This window comes from Trachemys scripta, chromosome 14, assembly GCF_013100865.1.
Source record: "Trachemys scripta elegans isolate TJP31775 chromosome 14, CAS_Tse_1.0, whole genome shotgun sequence".
In the NCBI taxonomy this organism is placed as follows: domain Eukaryota; kingdom Metazoa; phylum Chordata; order Testudines; family Emydidae; genus Trachemys; species Trachemys scripta.
This window is the reverse complement of record NC_048311.1, coordinates 34504730-34529396: the sequence shown is the minus strand read 5'-3', so window position 1 is coordinate 34529396 and position 24667 is coordinate 34504730. Positions and strand designations below refer to the sequence as shown.

At 56.0% G+C, this 24667-nt stretch overlaps 3 protein-coding genes across 8 annotated transcripts; 1 reads left to right on the top strand and 2 right to left on the bottom strand.

Moving 5' to 3' along the window:
* Positions 1-1616: 1616 nt before the first annotated feature.
* Positions 1617-7242, bottom strand: MRPL12 (mitochondrial ribosomal protein L12). The gene is made up of 5 exons (XM_034789619.1): positions 7073-7242; positions 6657-6843; positions 6060-6140; positions 5483-5620; positions 1617-1975 (listed from the first exon to the last, which is right to left on the bottom strand). Exons 1-5 carry the CDS (start codon positions 7144-7146, stop codon positions 1859-1861), a joined length of 597 nt encoding a protein of 198 aa, XP_034645510.1. The 5' UTR covers positions 7147-7242; the 3' UTR covers positions 1617-1858.
* On the top strand, positions 6738-11456 carry LOC117887250 (methyltransferase-like 26 B). 2 transcript variants are annotated; one of them, XM_034789617.1, is made up of 7 exons: positions 6738-6866; positions 7800-8095; positions 9467-9626; positions 9878-9937; positions 10423-10490; positions 10912-10990; positions 11309-11456. In XM_034789617.1, exons 2-7 carry the CDS (start codon positions 7902-7904, stop codon positions 11369-11371), a joined length of 624 nt encoding a protein of 207 aa, XP_034645508.1. In that variant the 5' UTR covers positions 6738-6866; positions 7800-7901; the 3' UTR covers positions 11372-11456. The 2 variants fall into 2 exon arrangements, with proteins under 2 accessions (XP_034645508.1, XP_034645509.1); XM_034789618.1 differs by lacking the exons at positions 6738-6866; positions 10912-10990 and having other exon boundaries at positions 7437-8095.
* A 322-nt stretch (positions 11457-11778) lies between these two features.
* Positions 11779-23390, bottom strand: HGS (hepatocyte growth factor-regulated tyrosine kinase substrate; the record flags this gene model as incomplete). 5 transcript variants are annotated; one of them, XM_034789610.1, is given in 20 exon segments in its annotated part: positions 11779-12745; positions 13065-13160; positions 13490-13606; positions 13876-14009; positions 14087-14264; positions 14348-14488; positions 14721-14893; positions 15148-15361; positions 15564-15707; positions 15797-15835; positions 16251-16346; positions 16744-16842; positions 16961-17039; positions 17460-17584; positions 17815-17883; positions 18493-18545; positions 19417-19540; positions 22067-22159; positions 22822-22897; positions 23306-23390. In XM_034789610.1, coding segments are annotated over 20 exon segments (2243 nt in total), but the record flags the coding sequence as incomplete, so codon positions are not given.
* Between the last annotated feature and the right edge of the window lie 1277 nt (positions 23391-24667).

Sequence of the window (24667 nt, the reverse complement as noted above, 5' to 3'; positions counted from 1 at the left end):
CCAGTGTCATTGGCTAATCCCAGCCACTTCTGGCCACCTTCATTCACAGCCCCTTCCTTTGCCTTACCTTTCTGAGCTGTTAATAATACATAGGGGGGGCTGCAAGCCCCGCCCATCACTGCCCCTGTTTCCTGAGCTGCCACTCTGCCAGGCAGAGGGGCAGCCTGGCCAGAGGGCAGCTCTGCATTCAGGTTACGGGTAGGACAAGATCTGAAAGGGGTGCTGGGGAGTGGGGTTTGGAGCTGTGTTTACTCTTCAGCAGTTGGCCAGCCCATAGGAGACTGCTCATTCCCTCTCTGTAACATGTGCAGTCTCCTATGGGCTGGCCAACTGCTGAAGAGTAAACACAGCTCCAAACCCCACTCCCCAGCACCCCTTTCAGATCTTGTCCTACCCGTAACCTGAATGCAGAGCTGCCCTCTGGCCAGGCTGCCCCTCTGCCTGGCAGAGTGGCAGCTCAGGAAACAGGGGCAGTGATGGGCGGGGCTTGCAGCCCCCCCTATGTATTATTAACAGCTCAGAAAGGTAAGGCAAAGGAAGGGGCTGTGAATGAAGGTGGCCAGAAGTGGCTGGGATTAGCCAATGACACTGGAGAGGGAGGGTTATAGAAACAAGGTGCTGGCCTGAGCTCAGGGGGACTTTCCTACAGGCTCTGGCTCCCTGCTTCTCGAGCCAACCCCCACATTTATATGTACCAAGCCAACCACCCCCACAGCTCATGCAGATTTTGTTACTAGCTGCACTATTGTACAAGCACCCAGAGGTAGATGGGCATGTGCCACTGATATCACAGCCATTGGCTTAGGCCACAGCTACACTAGTGCTTATGTCAGCAAAACTTTTGTTGCTCAGGCCGGTGGGGGAAAAAAACACCCCCCCCAAGCAACATAAGTTTTGCTGGCATAAGCAGGGCGTGCCCAGCACTATGTCAGCAGGAGACACCCTCCCACCGCTCACTGCGCTGCTTTTATTGCGTTGACAGCAGAGCTCTCTCCCATCGGCAGAACGTAGCTACACAAGCGCTCTTACAGCAGCAGAGCTGTGCCTCGGGAAGCGTGTAAGTATAGTCATGGCCTTAGTTTGGGCTGGCAAATCCTCCCTCCAAGTGCACAGCAGTCACCTGCGATACACAGGTGCCCACCCCTCTTAGCAGTCAGCTGAGCAGATGGGAGTCCAAGCTTCCATGCTGTTCAGACTCCCACTAGGGAGGAGAATCCACCCCAACCTGAATATCACCCTGCAAGAAAAATACCCCTTCCCTCAGCTCCTGTGGGCCACATCCATTCACCTGTAAATAATTAACCATGGCTTAGTTTGAGATTGGCTGAGTTGCAGTGAAAGGTCAAACCACTGCATTAGCACAGGACACCCCTCCCCCCCATACCGAAGGCACCTGGGAAGATACCATTGGAAGGAGGGGGACAGGAAAAAGAGTAAATACATGGAGTGAAAATATCAATGACCACAGGCCAGCAACAGGCCTGTTCGGTGGCACAGAGCCACATGGGCTGGCGCACGGGTGCACTCCACTCCTAGGCAGCTCTGCTGGCTGGCATGCACAGTCTGGTGAGTGGTTTCGGGGAGGACTGGTCTTTACACATCACTGGTTGACAGACTTTCCCCCACACACACCTTTTTAATAGATTCAGAGTTCATTACGGTGTTGGTACAAATGTCAGCCCCTCCCCCGAACACACCCCGCTGGCGCAGGGCCATCCTAACCGAGCAAACCCCACTGCAGAAAAGCAGGGCAGATCTCAGCCCCTTGGAAATGCACAGGAACCCTGCGACAGTCAGTGGACAGGTGCCCCACACGGGCAGGAGGTACATTAGTCCCTCAGCCATGAGAGTGGGCCATCTACTCCAGAACCACGGTCCCTCCTGCTGCCTCCAGTGCTGCTTTGATCTTCTCTGCTTCCTCTTTGGAGACATGGGCCTTGATTTCCTGTGGAAGTGACTCTACCAGTTTCTTTGCCTGCCAGAGAGAGAGAGAGAGAGAGAGTCAGAAACTAGCTGTTTTCACTAACTAGATTAATAGATTTTAAAGCCATAGGGGACCATTAGCATCACCTATGTCCTATATAACCCAGGCCAGAGAACCACCCCGAATAATCTCTGGATCAAGCCCATCACTTCTGTTTGAAGCACAGCATCTCTTTCAGAAAGTCTTTCAGTCTTGGTTTAAGCATTTCAAGCAATAGCGAATCCATTAACCATTGGAACAGCTTACCTAGGGATGTTATCCCCACCTTGTTTTTAGTCTGAATTTGCCTACCTTCGTTTTCCAGCCATTGGATGTTGTTCTGCCTTTTTCTGCTAGACAGGAGAGCTGACTGCAACCAGACATCTCTGCCACTTATAGGTACCTGACTGCGATCGAGTCATTGCTACACCTTCTCTTGGTGAAACCAAATACACTGGGCCTCTTTAGTCTTTCACTCTAAGGCAAGTTTTTCAGACCTCAGATCAGACTTGTATCTCTTTTCCAAACCCTTTCCAATTTGCAAACAATCTTTTTGAAGTGTGGACACCCAAAAATGGACACAGTATCCCAGTAATGGAATCACTAAAGCTGTTTACAGAGGTAATGCCACCTCCTTGCTCCTGATTGATATTCTCCACTTAATACATACAAGAGTTCATCCTCTACAGTAATTAATTGGGAGCTCAAGTCCAACTGATTTTCTACCATGATTCTTAAGCTCTTTTCAAAGTTACCAGTTTCCATGACATGGTCCCCCATCTTATAATCATAATGTGCACTTTGATCCTAGATGTATGACCCTGGATTAGGCGGTGTAAAAATGCATGTGATGACTATGAAGCTGAATTTTAATAAATGTATTAATAGTGTATGATGAGCTGGTTATTGGGGTGGCATTTTCCTGTATGACTATATTGGGTTAGAGACAAGGTAGGTAAGGCACTATCTTTTATTGGACCAACTTCTGTTGGTGGAAAGTACAAGTTCTGAGCTACACAGAGCTCTTCTTTAGGTCTGGGGAAGGAGGCAGAGTGGCTTGGTTTAAGTATTTCTACAGGCAGGAAAGAGGACATGGCCCAGGACAGTCACCAAAACAATTGGTTCAAATGAATCTTGCTTGATCTCCTGCTGAGCCTACAGAATAGGCGTTGCCAGAAGGGCCAAAGTCCATCAACAAGACAAAGGACTCCCACAGGTTTATTAAGAGCACTCCCTTAGGGGAGCAGGGGAAGCTGGATACAGGAACTAGTAGGAGGGGGAAGAGAAAAGGAGAGAGGTCAGAAGAAGCCATGGCTACATTCAGACCTTACAGTGGCACAGCTGTACCACTACAGCTGCGCTGCTGGAAGGTCTCCCATGTAGCTGCTCTATGCTAGTGGGAGAAGCTCTCCCGCCGGCACAATCAAACCACCCCAACAAGTGGCGGTAGCTGTGTTGGGGAGAGAGCGTCTCCTGCCAACATAGCGCTGTCCACACTGGCACTTTCGTCGATGAAAAGTATGTCGGTCAGGGATAGTTTTTTTCCCCACACCCTGACCGACAGAAGTGCTAGTGTAGACATAGCCAGATACGTCACCACTATGGGATGGCAGGATTTTAGGTAAGATACACGTATGTGTCGGCTAGCTGCTGTTTTTAAAACACTTTTTTCTAATGTTTTGCTCCTACTGCTTCTTTCCCAATCAGAACAGAAATATTTGTTATATATTTCTACCTTTTCTATGTCCTGATAATTGTTACCACCCTTGCCTCATATTGAGCCTAGACCACAGATACTAAAGATGGCCTGCAGAACAGAAAGCATCTCTGCTCCTAACTGTGTGAGAAACCCAGAATGAGACAACAGTCTCCTCTGAGAGGACAGAGTGCCCTGCCACAGACACGAGTATGCAGGGAAGCAGGCCAGGACTGGAATTTCAGCTTACAAAGAGGCTGGTGAATGAGAGGGATACATCCCTGAGTAACTCTGAATTAAGAAAACTCCTTGGAGAGAAGCCATTGCTGGACTGAATCCAGCTGCAATGAGAAGCCCTAGCTAGTCCAGAGAGCCCTGCAGGGGATCTTAGGATAAATTGTGGCATTGCCTGCTGGGGAGAGTGCACCTGGGTACAATGTGTGGTGATGCCAATTTACTGCATCCACAGGCATTGGTGACTGAAAACATCTTGAAAATAACAAGGTTATTCAGGAAGTCCATACTGCTGTTGCACCAGAAGGCCAGTATCAAGTAGAGGAAGAGGAAGTGAACTTCTATTTTATTCTGTTTGTCAACATGGATGAACACCTGTATGAAGTGGATGGACGCATGCAATTCCCTGTAAATCATGGAGAAAGTTCAGATGATTTGCTATTGAAGGGTTCTGCCAAGATCTGCAGACAGTTCACAGAACGTGAGAGAGGAGAAGTTCGCTTTTCTGCTGTGGCTCTCTGCAAGCCTGCCTGAGATGCCGAAGAGGGTGTTGAAGGAAGACAATCTAATCGCACATCAGTAAATGCAGTCTCTAAATCTTTCATTGCTTCAGTGCTTGTTAAATGCCGCTGGTTGGGCCAATTTAAACAGATCTGCGGAACTATTTCCACCTCCAGGACATACAAGCAACATCAGAAGAGTTTAAGATAAATAAGCTCCGACTCGAATATGAACTGTTCTGACAACTCTGTCTTTGGACTCTTAGGCCCTGACTTTTCACATGTTCAGTAAAAAATGCTTTACATGGCTTGTTTAACCTGTGCCTGCAAGTTAAGCTGTTTGATTGGGGATTTCCTGTACTTAATAGGATAAATAAACTCCTCTGCTGTTAAAGGGGAAAAAAAAAAGTCTTCCTCCCATGGCCCCTCCTCTCTTGCAGATTCCATGTGGGACTCAGCCGCTCTCACGTGGTTAGGGTTAGGTTTTTGCTGCCCCCATCTGGTGAGAATGTGCATTATTGCCTCTAAAAACCAACCACCCAGAAGTCCTGGGAAGAAGGGACACTTGTTTTGAAGGTATCAATAGAGACAAGTGGGTGCAGACACTTTGGCCACATCTACACTACAGCCCAGATCCATGCCGAGATCGAGCCACTGGCGGGTCTAATGAAGACCCATCCAATCAACAGCAGATCACTCTCCAGTCGATCCCTGTACTCTACCCTCAATGACAAGAGTAAGGTAAGTTGACTGAAAGTTTCTCCCATTGATCTCCCACAGTAACTCGACTTAAGGTACGCAGCTGGGGTTGCGTAGCGTAGGTCGACTTATCATGGTAGTGTGGACACAGCCTTCCTGTTGGGAGGCCTCTGCTCAGTCCCCATGCACTTGGGACACCGCTGTGCACTGGAAAGGGAGCCCAAGGACATGGAAGAATCCAAGCTGCTATTCTGAGGTACAGCCAATGTCTCTGTTTTAAAAAGCACTTTTGAAAATAGTTTGGGCAGAGGCTCAGAGCTTTCAGCACAGCCCCAGGGAGATGCTGCTCAAGCAGTGACCAAGATCATACAGGCCGAGGTAAGTGCTCACCTGGACAAGGTTCAGCCCCTGCATGCAGTTCTTCACTTCCTTGATCAGTTTTACTTTTTCCACAGCATTCACCTCAGTCAGCTTGACAGTGAAAAGTTTTTTTTCCTGCTTCTTGGGTGCCTCTTCTTCTTCTGCTACCTGGAACCAACACAAGCTAGTGAGGCCGAGTATAGCAGCATTCAGGACCCTTCCGCCCTGCCACACACAGGATGTGACAAACAGCCCCTTCTGGCCAACTGGGGAACTCACCTCACTGCAAACCTGCAGAGGGGCACAGCACTCGCACAGAGAAAGATGCTCCAAGATTGCTAGGCAGCTATATAAACTTCTACCAACACTCCAGTTCCTTGTCTAGAATCACCACACATATAAAGACCCCTAGGAGAACCTGAAGTAGGTCTGTTTAGCTCAGAACCAACCTTCAGAATCACAGGTGGGGCATTTTTGGACTCACTAGAACTAAATTTGCCAAAGTACAAGGTTAAACCAATGCCCGTCTTCCTAGACAGCGCTTCCCTTCCCCTGGCATTTGTCCAGGGGCAAGGAGGAGGACCCTAGCAGAGCACCTGGGAGTTACCTGAGTGGCTGACTGCATTGCAGGTGGTGGCATCATTCCACCCATCGGCATCAGCCCCATGTCCTGGATCTTCAGTGTCTTCTGCAGAAGGCAACAAAGAGTAATCAACAGCACTTCAAGCCTGTCCTGTGTTCCCAGCAAGAAGAGGGACCACCATAGAACACCCCAGCCATAGACAAAGGGCAGAGGAACAGCTCCATTCAGTGCCCTGACAATCAACCACCCCAGTATCCTGCCTTCCCCCCACACCTTGGGAGCCCCAACTTAGTACAGCCCAGGCCATCTACCTACCCAACTATACGAAGTGGGGCACTTTCCAGAGGTTACATGTGGGGAGGGGGGGGGATCACATGCCCTCCCCCCAATTTCTGCCAGGGTTTACTAGCTGGGCCTCCTTCCTGGCCAGCAGCTCCTGGAGCTGGCCAGCTGCAGCCACAGGGAGAGGCAGCAGCAAACAGCTGGGAGCTCCATGGAGGAGCTGGTGGGGGAAGAGGAGAGACTTGTGGGGGGCAGGGGAGAGAGAGGGGACCCCCCCCCCCCGGTACCCGTCGCGAGCCCCTGACAGGGAGAGGCAGAGCCTGCCCAAGCCCTGCCCACCTTCAGCAACTCATTGAGGTCCGAGATCTCCAGCAGCGTCAGGCCAGCGATGTCCTGCACCAGCTGCCGGATCTTGGGCGGATAGTCCTTCGGGGCGTTATCCAAGGGGGCGCTGGCCAGGGCTTCGGCCCTTCGGGGGCAGCCGGTCCTCAGCATCCTCCCGGCGCAGACTCCCGGCAGCGGCTGCCTGGCGACGGAAAGAGAGGCCCGGTCAGGCTCTAGCCCGGCCCGGCGGTGCCCCGCGCGCAGCCCCCCCCCGCCCCCCGGGAACGGGCCGTGCCGGGCTCGCAGCCCGAGCCTCGCGAGCGGGGCGGCGGGACCCGCAGGGGGCGCCCGCCGCCGGGCCGGGATTGCCCCGGGGCCCGCGCAGGGACCGGCCGCTCGGGGCTCCCGCGGGGACGGGGCGGCCCCGGTACCGGAGCAGCAGGCGGGCGGCGGCCCGGAGCCCCCTCAGGCAGGGCCCCGGCACGGGGCGGGCGGCGGGCAGCATGGCGGCGCCGGCACCGAGCACGCGGGGTCCCGGCAGCAGGAAGGAGACGCCCGGCCTCAGAGGCGGGCTGCAGCAGGCGAAGGACGCGGCGGCGACGCTCTACCCCCCAGTCTCTATGGTCGCCGGGGCGCTCTAGCCCTGCCCAGGCCATGTCACTGGCAAAGGGTGACAGTCTAGCCTCCGCCTCCCACGTCTCTATGGCTCAGGCAGGTCACCCGCCAGCGGGCGCTCAATCCTCCGAGCCCAGCATGCACCGCTTCTGCAACAAGGGCAACTTGGCCTTTGGGAGGCGCAGAGAGGGGCGGGGCCTGGGCGAGGGGCGGGGCCAGGACGCCTGGGTTCCATGCCCTGCTGTGTGACCTGGGGCTCTGTGGGGAATGAGGCCCAGCAGGCGTGGGGTGCGGGCCCTGCCCTCGGGCTCGGGGCTGTGCCCGGGGTCACGCTGCCTTGGGCAGCATTCCCAGCCGCCTGGCCGGGGCCGAAGAGACACGCTCAGGCCCTGAACCGTGGCTGTAGGCTAGGGCCTCGACACCCTGCTGGCCTCCCGTGGCTGGAGGAACCACACGGGCCTTTCCCCGTTTGTCCGCCCCACCTAAGCGTCTCTCCCGGGGACAAGCGTCACTCAGTAATCTTCTTTGCCTTAATAAATCTAGGCTGGGCCATCTGTGAGGAGAGCCAGCCCTGTCAGGCAGGAGCAGAAATCCAGGCAGCACCATTCTAGTGGCAGCCTCAAGACCTGTGGTCAGTGGCAGAAGATGCTGGTGTCTCCCATGGCAGAGAGGAATAAGGAGCTGATCCTGGAGGTACTGGCTGACTACGTGGATAATACAAGCCAAGCCTTTGGGCTGGAGCTGGCCTCTGGGACTGGGCAACATGTGGTGCATTTTGCCCAAGCCCTGCCTAATGTCACCTGGCAGCCTTCAGAAATCAGCCCGTCTGCCCATGAGAGGTACGTCTTGTGTCTGGTCCTTCCAGGAGCCCTGGGCAGAGGCAGGGACAGCACCCCACAGCATGAAAGCTGCTCGTGTCCCCATCCTGGCTGCTGACAGCTTCCCATGGGGAAGGATTTGGGGAGTTGAGGATTTCACTCCCATGGTGGTGGGGCTGCTTACAGCTCCAATCATGGACACAGTGGGGAGTCTGTAATGAGGAGCAGAAAGTGCCCTGACCTGCTGTTCCCACAGCATTGCCAGCTCCCTTCCCCAGCCCACAGGAGGGGTAGGCCCCAGCTCTCAAACACTGCCACTTCAGGCAGTGACAACAGGAGTCTGTCAGTGTTCAGCAGGGGATTGTGCTCACTTTGCCTTTGGAAATTGCGCAAACCCTGCCAAGTCCTTCTAGGCTGTTCAGGCTTAGGCTAATCAGAACATATAACACCTGCATCGGGGAGGGGGAGGGGAACATGCCATCTTGCAGTGACTCCCACCCCCATGGGCTTGTAACAGCTTTCATTGGGATGACACTTATAGTGGCCCCAGCACAGGACAAATTCCAAGGGCAAGGAGACACATCCGTAGAGCTGGGGGGCTTAGGCTGCATGGCCCACCTCACTTGCAATTCTCCTGCAGCCCTATCCCTCCTCTTGCACTCCCTTAGAGGCAGCTGCCATGTTGGGTACTTCTTGGTCCAGGCATCAGTGCTTACAGCACAACAGGGAGAGAGATGGTGTTTGCCCATGATCTGGGTGAGAGCAGCCAGCTGCATCCCCTACAAGGCCTCACTTCCTGCCCGTTCTGGCTTTTAATGGAGGGGGAAGGGTCTAGCTCAGGGGTCGGCAACCTTTCAGAAGTGCTGTGCCGAGTCTTCATTTATTCACTCTCATTTAAGGTTTCGCGTGCCAGGAATACATTTTAATGTTTTTAGAAGGTCTTTTTCTATAAGTCTATAATATATAACCAAACTATTGTTGTATGTGAAGTAAATAAGGTTTTTAAAACGTTTAAGAAGCTTCATTTAAAATTAAATTAAAATGCAGAACCCCCCGGCCTGGTGGCCAGGACCAGGCAGTGTGAGTGCCACTGAAAATCAGCTTGCGCGCCGCCTTCGGCACACGTGCCATAGGTTGCCTACCCCTGCTCTAACTGAATGCACCTCTTCCCCCCCTGGAGTCGGCAAGACAGCCACTGCCTGTGCTGCAGGGTGATGCTGGCAGTACTGTGGCCCTGGCAGTAGCTAAATGGATCCCAGCCTGGCACCTCAGGGCAGCTCCTGCAACATCCCCCATTATGAGAGCAGGCAGCAGCCTCTGTCTGGGTGAAGTGCAGCACCACCAGGCAGACACCAGCAGCCTCTCCCGCTTTACCTGTCTCTCTTCCTCCAGCATCTCTGCCTACATCAGAGCCACCAAGGTGCAGAACGTGAAGAAGCCACTGGCCATTGACGTTTCTCAGCCCTGGGACCAGTGGGCAGGCTTGAGCCAGGGCTGCTGCAATGTCATCGTCATCATCAACCTGCTGCACTTCCTTGCCCAAGGCCTAGAGGTGTGCATGTGTGGACAAACTGAGCCCTGCAGGGAACATGGGGGCGCCACAGCAAGCAACCCTTGTGAGAAAGACATCCTTCCTCCCACTGGCGGAAGGAGCCTGTGGCCCTTTCAGGCCTGCACCCCACACCGCCCCAAGGATTATTGCTTGGGAGGAGCAGGGCTGGCACCTAGTCCTGCTCCTGGCCTGGGCTCACCCTCCCCCCCTCCCAGTGCCCACCTGGATGACATCCTGCCTTTGCGTTGCAGGGACTCTTCCAGGGTGTGGGCCAGCTGCTGAAGCCCGGGGGAGTTTGCCTCATCTATGGGGTAAGTATGAAGAATAGAATCTCAACCAACAACCTCTGCCCCCTCCCACCTCCCCGCCGAAGCAGGAGGAGGATATTAGGTCTTCCCAGGAATCTGAAGCGCAAGGCCCCTTTGTGAACCACCAGAGCGGTCTTGGGACCCCTGCACGGTCTCCAGGAGCCTGTGTTTTCCCCCCCCCCAGGACAGGCTGTGCAATCTGCTGAGCAAAATACGGGGATGCAGGTCCCCAGAGCTCTGCCCAGCTCCTGCAGCGAGGGGGCAGGCACCGGCTGCTACTGTCTTAGCCCACACCGTATTACATCTTACCCCTCCTGTGGCCCTGCCTGCTGGATCTAGCAATGCCATGTCCAGACCCCATGGGAGAGGCTTTAAATCAAATAAAGCCTAGGGGTTAAACACCCATCAGCTGCTGCCACCACCGCCTCAGGGCACAGAAGTGGGACTGGGAAGGGCAAGGAGTGACTGACTGCACTTTGTGCCCACAGCCCTTTGCCATCAATGGGATCATCAGCCCTGAGTGCAACGTGGAGCTGGAGGAGAAGCTCCAGGAGAGGTGAGGTGTGCCCCAGGGGCTGAATTCTTCCCAGGGGCTCCAGCAATTCTGGTAGTTAGGGGCTGGCTTGCCCTGTGGAAGCCCTGAAGGGGCCAAATCTGCATCCAGCCCACAGGCGATGGGCTCTAGACTGGACACATCACATCCTGTTCCCGGGTGCAACTGTCTCCCCCACCTGGGAGAGCACACGTCACCTGTGGCAGCTTCCCCAGGACGGGCTCCCACTTCAGGCACAGGCTGTGTTCTGCGGGAGGCTCTTCCCCAGGCAGCATCCCGGGGCTGGCTGGAGCTCGTCACCGGGCAGCAGCTGGGGATGAGCCCAGCCCCACCCCCTTGAAAGTCCAGGGCAGCTATATCCACCCCAGAGCCCGGCCCGCTGCTCTGTGCCTCTCCAGCCTTCTGTTGTTTTTCTGACTGGCAGGAATCCAGCCTGGGGGCTGCGGGATGTGGAGGAGCTGCGGCAGCTGGCCACCCCCAACGCACTGCGCCTCGAGCGCATGGTAAGGTTCAGGGTGGTGTGGGAAACAGGCAGGTTTCAAGGCTTTGGGCTAAGCTGCAGGGAGCCTAGAAGCTACTGAATGTTAGTTCCTATGAAAATGAGGGGCTGGCAGCATGAGCAGGCAGTGGCAAACTTTCTCCAGCCACAGCGCTGCAGCTGCCCCCAGGCCCCACACCCAGCCCACTGCGCTTTAGCCCCCCTCCACACACACAGCTCTACTCCAGCCCTGCAGCTCACGCCTGGAGGCCTTGGTCGCTGCTCTAAAGCCCTTTAGAAGCTGGTTGTTCTGCACCTTAATGCCAGTTTTCCTCACTGCCAGCTGGAAATGCCAGAATACACCAAATGCCTGATTTTTCGGAGGAGGGAGCTGGAGATGGCGTAGGCCCAGCTGGGCTGCAGGATGTCTGAGCATGGCTGCCTGAAGCCAACGGGATACGGACACCCAAGAATAAATGCTTTTAAATTAATCCATCTCTGCCGTGGGCTGAGAGGAGCTGCTCCCTGGGGCCTGCACTGAGGCCAGCGGCCTAGGAGTGGCGAGCAGTGCATCCAAGCCCCTGCAGAGCGAGAGTCCCAGGCTGGGATCCTCCTTCCCTTCAGGCTGACCCTGTCTGCTCTTTGCTTGGCACCAAGGGCATCAACAGTGGAGCACGTTACAGCCCCGCTTCACTGCCTGCCAAGCAGCCTTCCACCAAACCCCTCTGCAATGGCCCTGCTCTCGCAGGAACAGCAGCACCAGGGCCCGCTTAGGCCCTAGGGCAGAGCCAGCACCAGGCCCAGAGCACCAGCTCTTTAAATACATTTTATTGTCACTGTTTCCATTCCGGCTACTCCACCACTACGTATGAGAGATGAGTGTTCAGAAAGCAGGGAGGGCCCAGGCTCCCAAGGAGGGGTGGAGGATATGGGCATTGGGCATGCGGCAGGGCCTGAGCTCCCAGGAGCATGGAATGCAAGCACAGGGCCAGGCTCCCATGGAGGGGCAGGGGATCAGGGTTGTGGTGAGGGGCTCAGCTCCTCCTGGGGCAGAAGAGCCAGCCATGGTGCACGCTGCAGAGAGGGATAGTGATAGAGGCTGTGCTGTGTGCACAGGGGCAGCTCTGCTCAGAGCTCCTTGCCCCATTTGTTCTAGGGTCAGGACAGCAGCAAACTTAGGGCATGTTTAAGTCTCTTGCCTGCTGCAGAGCAGGGAAGGGAGTCCCTGGCCTGTGACATTAGTGCTCACGTTCCTGGAGCTCTTCTCAGGGCTGACTCTCAGTCACCATCCTGCCCACACAGCCCTGGGGGGAAGCCCAGCAGCCAGGCTGTAGCCTCTGCCTTGCGGAAGTCTCTTCCTGAAGGGCCAAGCGCCCACTCGTTCTTCACCTGTTGGTGGGGGTGGGGAGGTTCACAACTTCCAGCAACCATGACACATTTCAGCCAGGTGAGGACAGGGCAGGGAAAAAGCCTCAGGGAGCCAGAGCAGCAGGGAGGTCCCTGCCAGGCCAGGAGGGTGCATGCCAGGTGGTGGGGCCCCAGGGTCCCACCCCACCTTGAGCAGGGCCGTTCCACAGGGAAGGGGGTGGGGAAGAGACAGAAATGGCTAGTTAAGTACATAAGTGACTCCTGCAGACAATAGTGTTACACTGGGCAGCCCCCCTCGCCGAGATCAGTCGAATGAGATGAGCTGGGCCTCGCCACTGCCCTGGGCCTGCTGTACCTGCGACGGGGCCTGCTGAGGCTGCTGCTGCTGGGGGGGCCCTGCAGGGGGAGGCATCTGGAACAGACAAACTCTTTGTTAAGAGGCAGTTCTTGCTTGGCACCCCACTCCCCCAAACCTTACCCAGAGGGCTGCTGGAGGTGGCACAGGGCCGCAGCTGGTCACTCCCACCCATGCCCAACCCCCAGGTGAATACACCTGGATCTGGAGGTCTCAGCGCCCTACGTGGGGGAGGCAGGGCCACAGCCAAGGCTCCTGGCGATAAGGGTGCTGGTGGGGGGAGGTATCAGGGCAGTTGGTGACCGACTGCGTGGGGAGGGAGCTGAAGTGAGGGTGACGAGGAGACGCTGGGTTCGTGCAGGGCTGGCAGACTCACCTGCTGATACATGGGCTGCTGTCCCGAGAGGTAAGTCTGCTGGGGTGGCAGGCTGCTCAGAGCCGGCTCCTGCCCAGGAAGGGTCGACATGAGGCCCTAGAGCGGGGGCAGGGGAGAGCAATCAGACCGGCCGCCAGACCTCTGCCCCTTACCGAGGGGGCAAAGGCCCCTGAGCTCCCAGCCAGGCCCAGTGGGCTCACGCTGCCAGGGACCTGGGGTCCAGAACAGCAACAGTGAAGGGCCAGGGTAGGTCTCCTACATGGGTAAAGGGGATACAGAAAATGCAGCCCTATCGCCCTTCCCCCAGCAGGGGCCCCCTTTACCCTCACTCCCTGGCTGGTGAGCAGTCTCCACAGCAACCAACACCCATCCCCAAGCCAGGCTGCAAGAGGGCACCGAGCCGTTCACCCTTGGGGGGTGCTCACCTGCATGTTGTAGGGCTGGTACCCCATGGAGACAGACTGGCTCCCCATGTAGCCCATGGTGCCAGACTGGGGGGCCTGCGAGATGGCAGGGATGCTCTGTGACTGGGAGGCAGCGTTCTATGGGGAAGAGCACAGGGTGAGCCTGGGGCATTCCAAGCAGCCACACAGCTCTCCCCCAACACCCTCAGGGTCCAGGGAGCAGCTGGCTCTACCCATCCCACAGGGGACACCAGGGGAGACCCAGCAATCTGGGACCGATCCCCACCCCCACTGTGCAACAGGGGATCCCAAGGGCCTGGGAGGGGACATCCTGTGCCACCCACTGCAGATTTACCGCGAGTCCGACACACTGCGGGCAAGGGGGACCCAGCGCTCTGCTCACTTGCCTGGTAGCCCTGCGTCGGAGTCGGCTGATACGAGGAGTAGGCTGGGTTGGTGGTGGGAACCACCTGCCCTTGCGGCGCTGCCTGCCCGCCTCCTGCTCCTGCCTGGTACACGTAGGCATTCACCATGTTGGGATCTGGAGCAGAGAGGGCACAGTGAGGGGATGCTGCTGCATTCCAGCCCTGCCTACCTCTGCTTGGCCCAGGCTCTCACCTGCCCCTGCCACAGGCATCGGTGCGTAGGGGCCAGTGCTGCCGGGAGCTGGCTGGTTCATGTACACACTGTGCATGGGAGAGCCCTCCACCGAGCCTGCGGGGCTGAAGGTGCCTGGGAAGCTGGTGGGACCGGATGGCTGGTAGATCACCCCTCCTGCTGCTGGCATGGCCTGGAGCTGCAAAACGGAGAGAGCGTGAAGGAAGGGGAGAGTTCTGGGGTGAGTGCTCATGGGAGGGCTCCCTGGCCTGGCCGCTGTACCTGGGCGTAGGGCAGAGAGAAAGCAGGCATCTGGGCTCTCATCTGGATGGTCTGCTTTTGCTGCTCCAGGCGCATCTGCCTCTCCTTTTCCTGCTCCTGCAGCCGCTGGATGGCCAACTGCCGCTGCATCTCCAGGTACTCCTGCAGGGAGCGGCACCACCACACACATCAGGAGCCTGGCCATGCAGCTCATACACCAAGGTCAGCCCCAGAGACCCGCTCCACAGACTAGTGCTGCCTCCAGCCACCCAACAGCAGCCCAGCCCAGGGCACAAGCTGGAACAGCTGCCAGGGCCACCAGCAAGCCCTGGGAATGGCCCTGGCACGACACCTGCCCTCTATGAGGCACCTGGAAAAGGCTTCCCTGTCTCACCTGCTTCTTCTGTCTCATGATCTCCAACTTCTGTGCCAGCTGGATTTGGCGCTGGCGCTCTGCCTCCTCGGCCGCCCGGCGCAGCTTCTCGCGGTGCTCGTCCCGCAGAGCATTCAGGGCCCCGCGAGCATCCCGGATCTGCGCCAGCTTGTCCTGCAGGCCCTCATAGTACACTGGGGAGAGAAACGCACCATCAGGCTCCTGCAGGGCAAGGCAGCATCCAGGCCTGCTATCTGCTGAGCTCACCCAGCCCTGAGCACTAGCTGCCTCCAGATAGAGCAGGTGGCCCCCAGCCAGCCCTGAGAGGGGGTACGCCCCTCCACAGAGACCCCCAGGCCGTCGCCGCATAGTCCCAGAGAGCTGCTCCCAAGCCATTGGCAGGGAGCAGTCGTGTCCTGCCCCGGGGAATGGAGCAGAAGCCACCTACGCCTGCGCTCATCCAGCTGGTTGAGCAACTCCAGCAGCTGGGGATGCATGTTGTTGATGGACTGGAAGAGGGAGAGCACGGCTGAGTCGTTGGTGATGCTGCGGCCCCGCATGTGGTTGCTCTTCATACGGTTGACGAAGGTGGTGACGGCATTCTGCAGAGCCTTCAGAAACTGCTCGTGGTTCTCCTCGGACTCCCCATTCTGGTACTGCTGCTGGAGACACAGGGCAGCACAGTTAGCCTCTGAGCCCCAGCCTCCCGGGAGTGGGGATCCACAACCCACACCGAGACCGGAGCCGGACTTGTGCTTTATCACCGGGGCGAGGCTGGTGTCAGGCAATTCCCAGGGAGCACTGATTCAAACTGACCCCGCCAGACCTCAGAGAGATGGGTGTGAGACCGGGCCCCTATCTTACCTCCACGACACCGAGCGGGATGGGATGAGCTTCCCCAGGCTGGGCAGCTGGCTCGGAGAGCGACAGTGGAGCAGACGGGGTGGGGCTCTTGCGAACCTCCTCCTGCTTCTTCTCCCAGTAGTTACGGTTCAGGTACCGAGCCAGCTACCGGGAAAAGCAGAGGTAGAAGATCAGCGCCAAAGCCTGACTGGGAACCAGCCTACGCTGTGCGCCAGAAGGGCCTGTGTCCTTACCTCGGGGTCGATGTCCTCAGCCAGCGGAGCAGAGGAGTTCTGGGGAGAAAGAGAGAGAGGAGGGGGGACGTCAGATCTTAGAGACACATGGGGACTCCGCAGCCCACTACACAACTCACTGCTATGACAGGTACCCTGCCCAGACTTGTGCATATCCTGCCACCCAGTGCCAGGCAACAGCAGGAGTGCAGAACTGGGAGGGACAGCGGGCACTTCTTTCTTCCTTCGGCCAGGTGGTGGTTCACTTCCTGTCCATGCGACAGAGGAATAGTGCGCCCAGTGTTTAGAGCTGGGTCTCCTGGGCGCCCCCAGCACAGCAGTGTTTTCAGGAAGGGGCTGAACAGCGCCATGTTCTCACGGCTTTAGTTCCCTCCGAACAAGGATTTACCCCGGTGACCTGGCAAAGAGATCTGGGGCTGGGGGCGCTGATCCAACAGGGCGGCTGAGCACTTACCACAGGGGAGGAGTAGAGGGTGCTGACTGGGGGTGCGGACGAGGTGACAGGCGTGGGCTCAGCCTTCGGGTACACGGAGTAGGTCGTTTTCTGTCTCTGCAGAGGGAAGTACAAGATCAGCCCTGAGAACTGTCCAGCTCAACAGCACGAGACGAGCCTGTCTTGGAGGGTGAAGCACCTTGCACGGGCCAGGCCAGCCACTGCACATTCACTAGCACAAGCTGCTAGTGTCTCCATGGGGCCTGCCCCACAGGCAGGATCAGCACCAGCCCTCACTATCCTGGTGAAAGAGACCCTCAGCCCAGATCCATGGGAGGGGTTAGACCTGCAGCGCAGCGCAGCACCCCCCTCGACCCACTATGCACCAGGGAAGGGCTCCGTCCAGCCCAGGGCTGGGGACCTGCTGGTGCAAAGCCCACAGCAGTAACCTGCCAGAGGCTTGGGGAGCATCCAGTCAGTGCTCCCTCACGCAGCCCTAGAGCTGGGTACAAACCATCCTTTCCTTCTCCTCGGCCTCCGACTGCGAGAGGGCGATGGCCAGCTGGAGCTCCTCCTCCTCCTGGAGGGCCGTCTCGTCACGCTTCGGGGGCAGCTGCAGATGGAGAGGGGGCTGCTCAGTGGGACAGTGAGCAGGAGGAGAAGGGGGGAACCGCTGGGGCTACCCCTGCCTGCAACCCAGCTCGCCCCTGGCAGGCAGGACAGCCACTTACCTGGGACTGCTGAGAAAGGGGGCTGGTCAGGTACTCGGGCGGCAGCTCAGTGGTGGCAGCAGTTTTGCCCTCAGCTTTCCTACAATCAGATAGAGGTGACAGTAGAGACCAGGGCCTACAGGCAGCATTCCTGAGCCCTGCCTGGCCCCATGCTGCCCCAGCCCCAGCGAGGGCCATGGCCCTACTCCACCCCAGCCCCAACGAGGAGCACAGCTCCCAGCTAGCAGTCAGTGGATGGGGGCAATGGAGGCAGCAGAGCCAGGCCTTGGCGTCACCAGTACACTCCCATCGTTGAGTGGCATCTCCTGAATCCCTCCGGTCTCCAAAGGGGCGGCTCTCCTGCCAGGCTGCCCAGCCCCTGGGGACCCGACTCAGAAAGGCTCCAGTACACAGGGCTGAGGTGACCCTTCCTTGCTCCAGAAGGCCAGCCCCATGCCCACCGCCAGCCCCCGCCGCTCCAACCCAAGTGCGGTGTGCAGAACCCCCTGGAGATACTGACTTGTTGAGGTGCTCGTAGCAGGGCTCACACACCCGCACCTCCTTCTCAATGCCAAACTTGGGGATGGTGGAGTACTTGGAGGAGCACTTTCCACAGAAGATCTGCCCACAGGCCCGGCAGTGATGCTGCAAAGAGAGGGACGAGGTCAGCCTTGGCAGCTGGCACTAGGGGGCACCCTCCCAATACCAGGGCTGTGCCCCTCCATGCCCATTGCACAGGGTGCTTGCTGGCCCCCTTCCCCTAAAGCTCAGCTTCCCAGCCAAGCCCACACTGTGGGACAAGGGAGGAGGAGACCAAGGCCCCAGCAGTGTCATGCAGGGAAGGGAACTAAAGAGGAATAAGCAGCAGCACCCACCTTGCGGGTCACGACCCCAAACTGCACTCGACATCGGTGACACTCTTCAGCATCCACCCAGTCAGGAGCCTGCCACAGAGCACAGAAACCTGCGTAAGGAAAGAACCAGGGCCTAGCACCCAGAGCCCTGACGCTGGCTCCAGAGGGCCTCTCGGGCTGCCACCCTGGAGCTCCCACTGGCTAGCCCAAGCCAGGCCATTCCCTGGAGTGGGGAGACCCCTGCAGCAGGAGGCCCTCTCCCCTGCAAGTCTGCTCCGGCAGCCACTGGCCACAGAAGTGAGTCACGGTCGGATGCCCCTGTGCTGAGCCAGTGACGCCCTAGCGTGCTGGGCAGACTGTGCTGCTGGAGGAGCCCTTGGCAAGCCACAGGACTGGGAGGCTGCCCTCATGTGGGATTACTGATCCCTACGTGCTCGGTATTGGCTCCCTGCAGGGGCAGGTCCAGAGGAGAGGGGATTCTGCACTTCCTTTCCTGAACTCTCTACCCGGCCCCAGGGCTGGCTGCACGCCGGTGAGGTGTATAGAATCCAGGCAGTTGTACAACACACGGAAGGCGCTTTGGGATTCTGGGATTTAATGTTGTTTGACCACCAGTTGAAGGGTCAGATAGAAATGACAGCAGCAGCCCCCTCTGTAATGCCAGAGCTCCTCTCCACCGCTCTGCACTGGGGAGCTCACCCTTTCTGCAGCAAACATGGCATCGCTCTCCTTGAATTCTGGGAACACATGACCTGCAGGAAGAGTGGAACAACATCTCATTGTAAAGTGGGATCCCACCAGACTGGAGGCAGTGGTGCCTAGTGCTCAGAGCTGGGGACAGAGGCAGGGCTCCTGGGTTCTAGTCCCTGCTTTGCCATCTGTGCAGGAGTTCTAAGCAATCACTTAACTTGAGCCACATCATCTGCCTCACAAGGGAGCTGGGAGAGTAAGTGTCTGTACATCGGTGATCAGATCCTAGGGCATCCCTCTGCTCCCTGGTCTGGCTCAAGTCTACTCCGAATGCAGAGCACAACCCCGGCCACACACACTCAGACTAGGCAACTGGGGCCCTTTGGTAAAACATATGCTGGAAGCCTGAGATCAGGGTGAGAAATGCGGCATTTCCTGCCAGGATGGGACTCCCGCAGATTCACAGCCACTCATCCCAGGCAGAATCAGTGGCGTTAATGCCCAAAATCACAGGCACTGCCTTCCAATGCACCCAGCACTTTGGGGAAATCCAGACACACATCCAAGTTCTCAGCTGCCCACCCCAGGAACGGAGCCATTCCCAGGAGGATGTGCAAGTTTCCTAGGAGAACATTCCAGCTCTGGCTTCCAGGGACTTCTGCCAAACCACATCATTCCTAGTGGGCTGCAGGGCCAGGGTGAAGCAGCCATCTGGTGGAGGCCTCTCTGCAACAGGAACTGGATTCAAGTCACCCCAACAGGTCCATCAGGTAGCAGGGAGGCCACTGTGTGTAAACCCGTCTGTACCAGCCCTTCTCCCACACCTGGCTGGCACTGCTGCCTGCTCCCTGCCCTCCCATGGCTCATCCTCTGTGCTTGGCTGTCAGCGCAATGGGAGACTCACCTGCCCCTTTTCCCCCACTGAGTCCTTACCTTCCACCTTCATGATCTGGTAGGTGTCCTGCACCACCTTGTACTTGGGCTCGTTGCGGAAGGCGTGAGCCCAGGCCTGGATCAGGTACAAGATCTTATTGCGAACGTTCACTTCCACTTGTCTCTGCACAGAGGGGAAAGCACGGGCTGTGGTGGGGGCTCTTTGTGATACTCACCCTCCGCTGTGTCCTGGTGAGACACGCATACCGTGGAGTGAGGGGCCAACACGAAACAGGCCAGCAAGGCGCTGCTTGCAGTGAGAGCAGGAGACTGGGGAGGACTCGCCCCATTCACATAAGGCACCGACCAACGGAAGAGCACTTTAATAAAGGCAAATGCAGTGGCCCACTTAGCCCCCTCCCTTAACAGGAGGGCTGAACGCCACCCAAGAAAAGAACATGGGACTAAAATCCTTCGGACCAAGGTGTTCCCCAGGGCAGCAGGGAGAATGGGATCCTTCTCCAAAGCATCTTGATTGCACCCCACTTGCCCCCAAGGGCCTTTCCTAGTTGCTCCCCTTTTATGCAGGCCAGGCTAATTTCTCGGGGTATCCAAGCGTCCTCGATTCACTCCCACCAGCAGGAACCATCACCATGCAGTCACAGCAATTCATGAGAATGACTAATCACGTCTCATTAGTCACAACCTGCCTCAGCTCTGGGTCCCGGCATACCTCAGCTCACAGACACTAACTCCAGTTCACAACCCCACCCCGTCAGGAACACACTAAACATACCCCAGGCAACAGGAGGAATTCCTGACCTTCAACAGGCAGGAGGGCCTGAGCAGCTCCGGAAGCTGCAAGCAGCTCCGCACAGCCTGTTTCAGTCTGAACCAGCCTCCAAGAGGGCCCTGCCATCAGCTGATCATGTCATCACCAAATCACATGACTGGCTGCTCTGGAAATTCCCTCAGCAAGCAGAGACTCAGATTCCAAGCACTCTCAAGCTTCACATTCAATTGTGGGCAAGCTCAGTACAGGTTTGTAGAGACATCTGCAGCTCCGAACTCAGACAGACCTGAGAGGAGCCTGCACCACAAAGAGAGTGACGACAGAACCCCCACAGCCAAGGGGCCACCCAAATTACTTCAGCAGCAGTCAGGGATTCAGAAGAGTGAAAGTCCCTAAAGAAATGAGCAAGAATGCACCTCGGGCATTTAGGGAGCTCTGAGCACAGCTCACATAAGAACCTGAGCAGAATCAGAGACTGTTGATCTGATCCTATATTTGGGAAGCTCAATACCTACCCCAAAGCCCCTCTGAGCAGTCCATGAGCCTGCATTCAGTATGGTGTCAGCCACTAGAGAGGCAGTGACTGTGACATAACAGATGTTCTACATTAGCAACCCACGGAGCCCAGGGTACACAATGAGTGCCTGGCCAGACAGAAAGCACCCTTGAGGAGAGGCTGCCCCAGGGCTCAAATGGACCGACTCAGAGCCCCTCGTTTGCACAGGTCTGGGGAACCCCAAGCGTATAAGCACACGCCCTCCCCCTCCCCAGCATAGACAGTATGCTCAAGCCGCACTGAACTCTAGGATACCAGGGCTGCCCGAAAGCCAGCCCCTGCCACCTGTCTTAGTGGCTGCCATTGTAAATCAAGAGAAGCCAGGCTCAAGGCAGCAGGTACTAGGTCAGGCCAGAGCTAGCTGAACTAGGCCAGAGTCTTCCCCGGAAGAGGACAGTAGGAGAAGAGACCCCTTGACAGAATTAGCAACACTCAGACAGGAGCTGCTAGATATGGCCAGGCACCTGCCTCGGATAGCAGTCAGTGGTAGATGCTACAGAGGAAGGAGTAAAATCCCTTTACTGAACTCAGCTGTGTACTCCTGTCCCACTGTGTGCCTTGGAGATGGGGAGGAGAACATCTTCCTGTCTCCACCCCAGCTGGAGAGGCGCTTGTGCCCCGGAACGTGAGAATCAAGAGTCCATGTAAGCATCATCCCACCGGTGTCACTGAACATGTTGTTCTCATTCATACCAGCATCTAAGCTTAGTTCTGAATCTTGCTCGGCTATTGGCTTGACATCAACATCCTACAGCAGCTTGTCCCATAGATTAGTTACGCAATCAGAGTAAAGGGATTTCTTTATCCATTTTAAACTTTCCATCTCATCTTGGGTTATGGGAAGAGAGCCCACATCCCCCTCCAGCACCTCTTCCTACCAGCCCCCCCACCTTGTGTGTCCACCCCCACAGATGGGTATTTTCACTGGCCTTCGCTGGCTCTGACTAAACCAAGCCCAATACCAAGGTGAGGACTTGCCATCAAATGGCCCCCAAAGAGCCCCCAATGTGCTGCAGTGTTAGCCATCATTCCTTCCACAGCCTGACAGCAGCTTTGCTCTCATGATACTCCCTCCCCAGCAGCTGGTTCCTGGAGCTGCCCATGATGCTTCATGAGAAATTCCAAGTAACACAGACCCTGTGGTTCACCTGAGCAGTCCAGCTCGCTCCTTCTGACAGGAATTTCTACACAGGGGCTCCCCACTCTGCTTCTCCCATGTCCTCCTGCTGCCCCATTTCCAAATCCCCAAGGGCCTCTGTGTTAACAGTGACCTAGAAAGATGCTGCATTTACAGTTTCAGCACCTCCACCTTTCTCCCCCAACCCCATCCAGAGGGAAACAAGTGAGCAAGGTGCTTCTACCTTGAATAGTTCCTTCAGCTCCTCCATAGTCTGTTTATTGGCCACCTCATCATGGACTGTCTGGCCACAATTCTTGACCACAGACTCCATGACCTGCAAGGAAAAAGAACTAGATTAGATTAATACCCACAGTCCCCTACAGAGCCCAGGACCAGCAGCATGAGAGCAGATTCGCAACGTGGACTGCGCCTGGCTGCAGGGCACTGTAACCTGCACACAAGCCAGGGGGCACCACCTAACCCAGAGCACTTCGTGCCAACTTCAGTCAGAGAAACAACTGCTACTTCCAAAAGCCCGGCAGCATCTTGAACTGGGGGTCTTGACTTTTTGGTAATAGTAGGGTCACACTTTAATGTAGAGATATAACAAGAAACACACCCCTAAACTTACTGGTGGCCTTTGCCTCCCTGCCATTTAGGATCCCATAATGTCCCAATTGCAATTAAAGCAACCACCTGCTTGGTAGAGCAACAGCATGCCAGGATTTCATGTCTTTTTTTAGAGGTTTAACTCAGTATGGCAGCTGGAAATAAAGAAACAGGGTCAGCAGATCACAGGCCATGGGTTGAGGCCCTCCAAGCTACAGCATCAGAGGAGGGTGAACTCTGCACAACTGTCAGCTGCACTCCTGGGGGGACAGTTTGCATAGACTTCATTCCTCAGAGAAAAGTCTGTGGAAGAGCAAGTGTCCACCTGGGCTACACGTTACTAGAGGCCTGGAGAGACTTCACTCTGCTGGGTTGGCTTCAGGTTACCTCTAGTGCGTAGAGAGCCACATGGGGGTTCTTGTCATTGACTTTCTTCTTGATAGCACCGACTGCATATTTAGCTCTGGAAAAAGAGAGAGAGCACACACATTTTTCAGGCAGATGAGAACCTGCAGGAAGAGTCCAGCTGCCACTTAATAGTCCACTAACCCCATCCTTGCAATGGGAAAGAACACAATTTATGGCATGGGCAACTCCAGAGGCCAAGCAGAAAAAGAGGAAGACCAGTGATATTCAAGGCCCATTTTCTCTCAGGATCCCAGGTAGAACATGAGCTGCAGCTTCCCCAGTCAGAAACGTTATCTCAAGATGCTGAATTGCATTGTCACCTGTACCACATAAATTAACAGCCTGGGTGGACCCGTGGGCTGACCCAGGGTGCCTAGTCCTGTGTTCTTAGCCTTCATGCAGTGAGCAGGGCAGAAAAGGATGTCAATGCTTAGAGCATGTCAGGAAGTGATATGGCACTTACTGAGTGTCTCCCTGACGAATCATATCACAGATCTGCAGGATGGATTCCCAGTCTGTCTCCAGCAGAAGCTGACTGGTAGCTTTATCTGCAAGGAATTGAAATATCCATTAGCTAGTTTGGAACTGGCCTGCCTCTGTTTCACCCTCTCAGTTATATTCACAAAGAAGATCTCACTCGGATGAGAAGTGACTCCCCGTCATTCATTCAGACCCCGAGACGCTCAGTAACTGCACAGATTCTTCGCAATCCCTGGTATTTTTGTGCTGCTAATCAGGACTGCTTGGCTCCTCCCAAGTCCCTTGAGGTTTCAAGGTACCTCAGGTTTCAAAACCCATATAGCAAAACAAAGGTTGTTCTTAAACATCCACTCAGTGTGAATTCACTGTGGGTGAGTACAGGGTTTTTATGGTGCTTCCTCACCAAAATTAACTTGTTCCTCTGAAAATGTAAGGACTCAATTCCCAAACTTGTTACACTTCAGTCTGCAGTAAGTTTTTAGGAACAAGTTATGACCCCCCCAGCTCGGCCTATGAAGCTGCAGAAAGAGGTTCCTAGGTACTGCTAGCATAACTCAGGATTTATATTTTCTGTACCTATCTAGGTTTCTATGCGGCAGTCTTACCATCCTGTCACTGCAGCTGTCCAAGCTGATGTCCATAACCCACTAACAAACTTGGGCCTCCCCACACTCTCAATCTTTCAGTCATAGTTATTATTTTCAGGTTTGTCAAAGGAATGATTTAGACACCACACCAAGACTCTGCTCATCCCACAAAAGCTACACCCATTTTTCTAGTTAACAATATTTTATGCTTCCTGGGTGTGTCACACTCCCTGACACAGTTCTGAACTTCCCAGCCCACTCTGTTACCAGGCTGTTAGTCACGTAGCAGAACCTGATCTTTAGCAAGGTGGGTTTTCCATGGTAAGGGAAAAGCACCCGGGCTAAAAGTGAGAACAAAGGGGGCAGAAACCAAAGGTCCCATTCTGCCATGAGCACCAGGAGCCACCTCCCAGCACGGTATTGGAATAACCATATACCTGCTCACAGGCAGTGTGGGAGTCAGGTGTCAGGCTTGGTTGTGGGGCAGAATGGTGAGATTCACAAAGGCGGCCCACACTGATGCATTGGCTGGAGACATCTGTTATGAAGAGCAGTGAAATAATTGATGTTGATCTTTAAATCACTGTTACAGGGCTTCAAGTGAAAAAGTGATTCCATAAGAACGGCCGTACTGGGTCAGACCAAAGGTCCATCCAGCCCAGTGTCCTGTCTACCGACAGTGGCCAATGCCAGGTGCCCCAGAGGGAGTGGACCAACGGGCAATGATCAAGTGATCTCTCTCCTGCCATCCATCTCCA

Coding starts and splice junctions, on each gene's coding strand:
- LOC117887250 (XM_034789617.1), top strand. CDS start 7,902: ATGCTGGTGTCTCCCATGGCAGAGAGGAATAAGGAGCTGATCCTGGAG. Junction 9,938..10,422: donor GAGTTTGCCTCATCTATGGG/GTAAGTATGAAG, acceptor TTGTGCCCACAG/CCCTTTGCCATCAATGGGAT. Junction 10,991..11,308: donor CACTGCGCCTCGAGCGCATG/GTAAGGTTCAGG, acceptor CCTCACTGCCAG/CTGGAAATGCCAGAATACAC.
- MRPL12 (XM_034789619.1), bottom strand. CDS start 7,146: ATGCTGCCCGCCGCCCGCCCCGTGCCGGGGCCCTGCCTGAGGGGGCTC. Junction 6,844..7,072: donor GCCGCCCGCCTGCTGCTCCG/GTACCGGGGCCG, acceptor TTCCGTCGCCAG/GCAGCCGCTGCCGGGAGTCT. Junction 1,976..5,482: donor AGGGGCTGAACCTTGTCCAG/GTGAGCACTTAC, acceptor TCTCTCTGGCAG/GCAAAGAAACTGGTAGAGTC.